The 6,191-nt window shown below is 33.5% G+C and overlaps 1 protein-coding gene across 2 annotated transcripts in view; it reads left to right on the plus strand.

Moving 5' to 3' along the window:
- Positions 1-5,428, plus strand: part of NAA50 (N-alpha-acetyltransferase 50, NatE catalytic subunit) — a 28,224-nt gene extending 22,796 nt beyond the window's left edge. The window contains exons 2-5 of one of the 2 annotated variants that reach the window (XM_077884142.1): positions 196-332; positions 728-847; positions 1,314-1,380; positions 2,384-5,428. In XM_077884142.1, the coding sequence (XP_077740268.1) occupies positions 196-332; positions 728-847; positions 1,314-1,380; positions 2,384-2,561 (502 nt within the window). In that variant the 3' untranslated portion in view covers positions 2,562-5,428. The remainder of the gene's footprint in view (positions 1-195; positions 333-727; positions 848-1,313; positions 1,381-2,383) is intronic. The other variant, XM_077884143.1, reaches the window with a different exon arrangement.
- The last annotated feature ends 763 nt before the right edge of the window (positions 5,429-6,191 follow it).

The following is a 6,191-nucleotide window of genomic DNA, read 5'->3' on the forward strand; positions in this document are numbered from 1 at the left end:
TGTGAATTGAATCTGGATGGAATGGCCAGCAGAATCTTATAAATGGTAATCTGCAGAGGATTATAAAGTCATTATGAAAGGCTGGATTTATCAGTCATGAAAAAAAAAAAAAAAGCTTTAGTACTCTTCTAAATGTGTTCATCTTAACAGATGAAGCTAATTATATTTTATTGAGTACATTTTGGTTTGTTCCAGTAGCCGGATCGAGCTGGGAGATGTGACACCACACAATATTAAACAGTTGAAGAGATTAAACCAGGTCATCTTTCCAGTCAGCTACAATGACAAGTTCTACAAGGATGTGCTGGAGGTTGGCGAGCTAGCAAAACTTGGTATTATACAGTTTTTCTCCCTTCATTTGTTTGTTGGTGTTCTTGACCCTAGTTTTTAACATTAGAGCAGAATTAAATGATTTAATCCCCTTATTTTACAAGTAGGAAATGGGGGGTGATTCAGATTCTTAGCAAAATCTCAGAGAAACCAAGACGATATTTGAGTTTTAAAAGAAAATGCTAAATATCTTCTCTTATTTATTAGTGTGTGTCTTTTACTAGAAGAGGCTTAAATCCCTAAAAAGAAGTAAGAAATTTTTGAAGCTGTCGATATTCAAAGTAGCTGATAAAATTTAATGGCAATAACAGTTATTTAGTTCTTATAGAAGGGGGGGGATTGAATAAAATGTGTTATTCTGTCTTTGAACTTTATATTTTTATGTTTTCCATGGCAGCCTATTTCAATGATATTGCAGTAGGTGCAGTATGCTGTAGGGTGGATCATTCACAGAATCAGAAGAGACTTTACATCATGACACTAGGATGTCTGGCACCATACCGAAGGCTAGGAATAGGTAAATTTATTTTTTTTTTATTTGTTTAAAGAAGCATAAATACATAGTTACTGTTTCTGACCCAGTGAGTCAGACCGTTTGTATTGGGAATATTGAGAAAGAGTTGCTGAATTATATAAGGTAGGAAATAACTTTAATATATTTCGGCTAGAAGCGCTATATAGATTTGTTATCAATGTCCCTTTTGCTTTTTTTGTTTTCCTTTTACCTGTAAAAATATATAAAATACATAAAAAACTTTTATATACAGGTAAAATATATATCTGTATATAAAAGTTGTTTTTCTGCTAGGAGTTTAAAACATCTGTAGATAACGTTGAGAGAAAAAATTTTTAAAAATCAGGTTGTCTAGTGTTTACCTCAGATTCTCTTAGGACCCAATAAATGTTAAGATGGCAATTAGATATATAATGTAAAGATTGATTTTTATGAGATTACTTATTTGTTTGTCTTGTCTTGTTAATAGGAACTAAAATGTTAAATCATGTCTTAAACATCTGTGAAAAAGATGGCACTTTTGACAACATCTATCTGTAAGTAAAATAATATTTAATGTCCTTAAAGATTTTAATAGATTGGCAATAAAAATCTTTACTAGAAACTTTAAAATCTGGTTAGTTATTTCATTGTCTTTTGGAAAAACCATGGAAGTTTAATGGTTATGTTTTGTTTTGTTTCAATAATAGATATGGAATCTGACTTAAAACATTCTCATTTTGCTTTATTATGTTGGAATGGGAGCTCCAAAATCACAGAGATGAAACCAAGATTAAAACTCAAGTGTTCAGAATTGGCGAATTAGTATCATTAATACTACTTTTCTCATGCTGTTTGGTCTCTGGGTTTTGTTTAAGGTTCTTAGTGCTATGTTCATTAGTAGTAGAATTCAGTAGTTAAAATCAGAGAGTACCTAGCTGATATTTCTATCTTAAGAGAACTCAAATTAAGAACCAAGGCTATATCACAAGGGTATTAAGATTGTTCTCATTTTAACTTTGTCGGTGGGAGAAATTATATAATGCTGTTTTAAGGAGCAATTGAGAAAGCTCAAATTATTTATTATCAAAATCTGGCATTTTTTAAAATAAATCCGTGAGGATATATTCAGGCATTTGAAACTCTAGTTATATTATTTTTCTGTATTTTTTCCTACATGTGTAAATATGGCTTTTGAATTATCCCTATGGTTATTTACCCATTTTTAATTACAGGAATCTTTTTTTCCCCTTGAAATGAAAAATATTATGCTAGCCTAAGGTACTTTGTCCTTTGCTGATTGTAAAAGTAAACACTATTTCTGAGTCTCCTAACCTCAACCAGCTGTCATGCAAATGTAGCAGGTTAATAGTATACATTTGTCATCAAAGGTTTTTCTGAGATGAATACTGACCTTTGTTGATTACCAGTAATTATGAGAAGAATCTAACAAATGTGTGCAGTATTCCAGCTCTAACCAATTGGAAGCTATTTGTGGAGAATACACAAAAGCTGACAAAATCTTATTTATTTTTTTTCTGATACCCTTCTATATCTCAGGCATGTCCAGATCAGCAATGAGTCGGCAATTGACTTCTACAGGAAGTTTGGCTTTGAGATTATTGAGACAAAGAAGAACTACTATAAGAGGATAGAGCCCGCAGATGCTCATGTGTTGCAGAAAAACCTCAAAGTCCCTTCTGGCCAGAATGCAGATGTGCAAAAGACAGACAACTGAACAAATTAGAAATGAACTTTCTTGCACTTGCTTGTCGCCAAATAAAAGAGAGGCCCATTGATTTTTTTTCCCCCCTCTTTCTTTTCCCCCTCCTTCCTTATTCTTGTTTGTCCTCCCTTCTTTCTTTTTCTTTCCTCTGAAAAAGGTTTAATACTTCCAAGGACTTTCAAAATTAATCATGTTTGGATTGTTTTTAGTTTTCTTATTTTTGTGAGGTGGTTTGATTGTAGAAAAGAGGAGGTATAGATATGTTTGGTTTCACAGTTAAGATATATATGGTCCCAAAAAATTGGGTGTCAGTGTCAATTTTTTTTTTATGTCCTGCTTTCACATTGAAGGGCAGAGTCTACAAAAATGTTGTATATATCAAAAGACAAAAAGAAATAGCAGCAATATCTTGTTCTCTAATTCAAAGACAAGTTTAGTGTGTTTGTGGTACTTTGGGTTTTTCAAGACTGTGGGATACTAATCCCTAGACATTGCCTTCACTCCACCTTTTGTCCTTCTGAGTGTTATCTCAGGAGTTGGACCATTGTTATCCTTGTAAGAAATACTAAGCTTATCTTGTTTTTTTTTAAGCAATTATTTCTTTATTCCTTGCTGAGGGTGGGTGGGACAGTTTGGGTAGATAGTGTTTTACTTTGGTCTCAGTATTTGAGTTAAACTGCTTTTTGCTAATGAATGGGCTGGTTGTTAGCAGGTTTATTTTTCCTGCTGTTGATTGTTCTTAGTGGCATTAACTTTTAGAGTGTGGCTGGTGAGATTAATTTTTTTTAATATCCCAGCTAGAGATATGGCCTTTAACTGACCTAAAGAGGTTTGTTGTGATTTACTTTTTCCCCCCTGTCCTTTTTCATCAGTAAACTCACAATAGTTAGTCTAACCTTAAAAATGGGAGTTGATGTCCTTATAGGTCAGTACCCCTAAATAAACCTGAAGCAGGTATTGTCTCTTGGACATACTAGAAAACACCTAAAAGGAAGCTTAGAAGAACTCGTGGCACAATAAATGCATTTAATGTCAGCTAATGCAGACTGTTAAAAGTGTGGCCACTGAGCATTTGATTATATAGGAAAATATATCTAGACAGTATTTTTGAGAATAACATAGCTGTGCTATTGCTTATCTGTTGGAGAACATCCCAGATTTGCTTATTTTCTGTGCCTATGATACTGAGTTTAAGGATTTGGGGGAGGGGAAATTGTTCAACATTTTGCTTCTATTGTTGGAAAAGTAGAAGTTCAGAAGTGTTAATAATGTAAATGTCACTGTGACCTCCTCTACTGACAGGACTGGTTTATGCCAGATCATTTTCTGGCACATAGGGAGTGGCTTGGACGGGTTGGTAACTTTTTGTAAGATAGGAGACATCTGAAATTTTCATGTTTTCTTCTATAGTCCCATATCCAATATTTAAAATTTTCTAGATTGCCAATACCAATGGCCCATGAAATGTTCTCATTAGACTTTAAAACAATGCAGAGGGCTTGGATTTTCTTGTCATTTGACTTTAAAAGGAAATTTGATTCATAATATTTATCCTCATGTAAATTGTGGTAATAGAAGTCTCATCTCTCCAAATATGTTAAATGACAAAATTATTTCACACAATGTTTATGCACATTTTATAATCCTAAGTTCTATTTTGAGAATGTGAAAGTACAAAGTACAGTAGATTTCAGCAGTCTTGAGTGCCAAGAGTAATACAGGAAAAGGAAGATAGTTGAATGAGTTTATAGAATTTGAATCTTAAGGTAGTAAAAATGTAGAAGGACCATGCTGGTTTCTTGGGTATCAGTTTCTTAAGCAGTCCAAATATAAGCTTAGAAGAGAAAGTTTAGTATTAAGCACCTTTACCTTCATGGATAAGCTTCAGCTTGCTCTTGCCAAGAGAAGAGTGCTTGAGTTACACAGAAGGCATACTTAGTTTGAAGAATTCAGCCTTTTTGTAAACTTCCAGATATCAAAATAGATTTTGATATATAAATGAGTTTTCTGAGATGACACTGCCTCTATTTCTATAACCATTTCACCTGGACTATCTAATCAGTCCTATGAATGTATCCCTAAATGTGGTTATTGAAAACTGAATAGCTGCCTCATGACAATTAAGTACATTATTTAAGGAGGGGAAAAAAGTTAAATTTTGAATTGAGTATGTAGGCTCCATATTGTTACAGTTTCTTTTTCCACATTAGACAATGACTTTATGTCTAAATTGTGTATGTTTGAAAAAGTTAGTTGTCCTACATCAAACTTGTTTGGAAAGGATTAATTGTCCTACATCAAACTTGTATTAAGTAATTCCATCCATTTAAGGAAGAGGAGGATGTAAGAAGCAGTAGAAGCTGGGCACTAGTTCATATGCCTGTGAGTCAGTAGAGACTCAAGTAATGTCCCTTGTTGAGTTGGTTATTTTGGAACATAAAAATTGTTGAGGTAAAACAATTCTATTAACTGGAAGATCAGAGGATATATCGATCATATTTTTTAGGACAGATGGTTTTTACTATGGGGTAAATAGGTAAAAAAAGTCCTTATGGTAATTGCATTTAGGTCCTAAAGAAAAGAATCTGCAGAGAAATCTATGCAATATATAATTTGTCCAAATTAGTTTCTATTTGGGGAAAGAAGTTCTAAAATATCCCAAAGCAGTTTACTCATCAATTGAAAGTCCTCCAAAAATAGAACTATTGGGAAACCGTGGTTTGTGGGGTGGAAAAGAAAAGCTCCCTCAGTTTTTTGGAGGGAATAACTTTAAAAATACTTAAATGGCTAAGTTTACTTGGTGCAGTTAAAAATTAAACTTGTTGATTTTAACATTGCTGTTACATCTGAAATAAACTTATGTGATGTTCTAGTAGTAATCTATGATGTCTGGTAAATGTCAAAGAATACCCTGCACTGTGTTGAATCCTGAGATCAACAGTTATATGTAGTAATTGCAGTTATATGTAGTAATTGTTTACTTTGGTCATACTGTTTTATTTACTTTAACATTTCTTTAAGATCTAATGTAAAACATTGAAATAGGCCAAATGCAATCAAGGCCTCCTCATTCAGACTTTTTGGAACTTGCTAGGAATACTGCTAAGTATCTACAGTTCTGTCCCAGTGAGAAAAAGTAAGATCTAAAGAGGAGTCTTAACTGCTGGGAAGTTTTAAATGTAATTGTTAAAAACAACTGACACTGTAAGCTGTGATCCAGTTAGTGTGCATTGAGTACAGGTAATGTATTTTCAGAGTTTTTTTCTTTTTGTTAGCAGTGAAGGAGTTTAGTAGTTGAGTAAGTTGGGAATGGCTTAAGTTTTTTCTGATTATCAAAGAAACAAGAATTTAAAATTTTATTAACAAAGTTAATTCAGTATCTTGGAAGTGTTGTAATTAGAATTTTGCTTATTCAGGGAACAACAGGTGATCTTTGCCCAGTGTGTCTCAGTTATCAGTATGTAGCACATCCCAAAATTTAGCAGCTTAACCACACATGTGTATGGTCACCCGCAGTTTCTGAATCTGGAATCCAGGAGCATCTTAGCTGAATGGTTCTGGCTTGAGGTATCATCAGGTTGCAGTGAAACTCAGCCAGTGCCACATCATTGAAGGCTTGACTAAGGCTGGAGAAGCAATACT

This window comes from Canis aureus, chromosome 35, assembly GCF_053574225.1.
Source record: "Canis aureus isolate CA01 chromosome 35, VMU_Caureus_v.1.0, whole genome shotgun sequence".
Taxonomy (NCBI): Eukaryota; Metazoa; Chordata; class Mammalia; order Carnivora; family Canidae; genus Canis; species Canis aureus.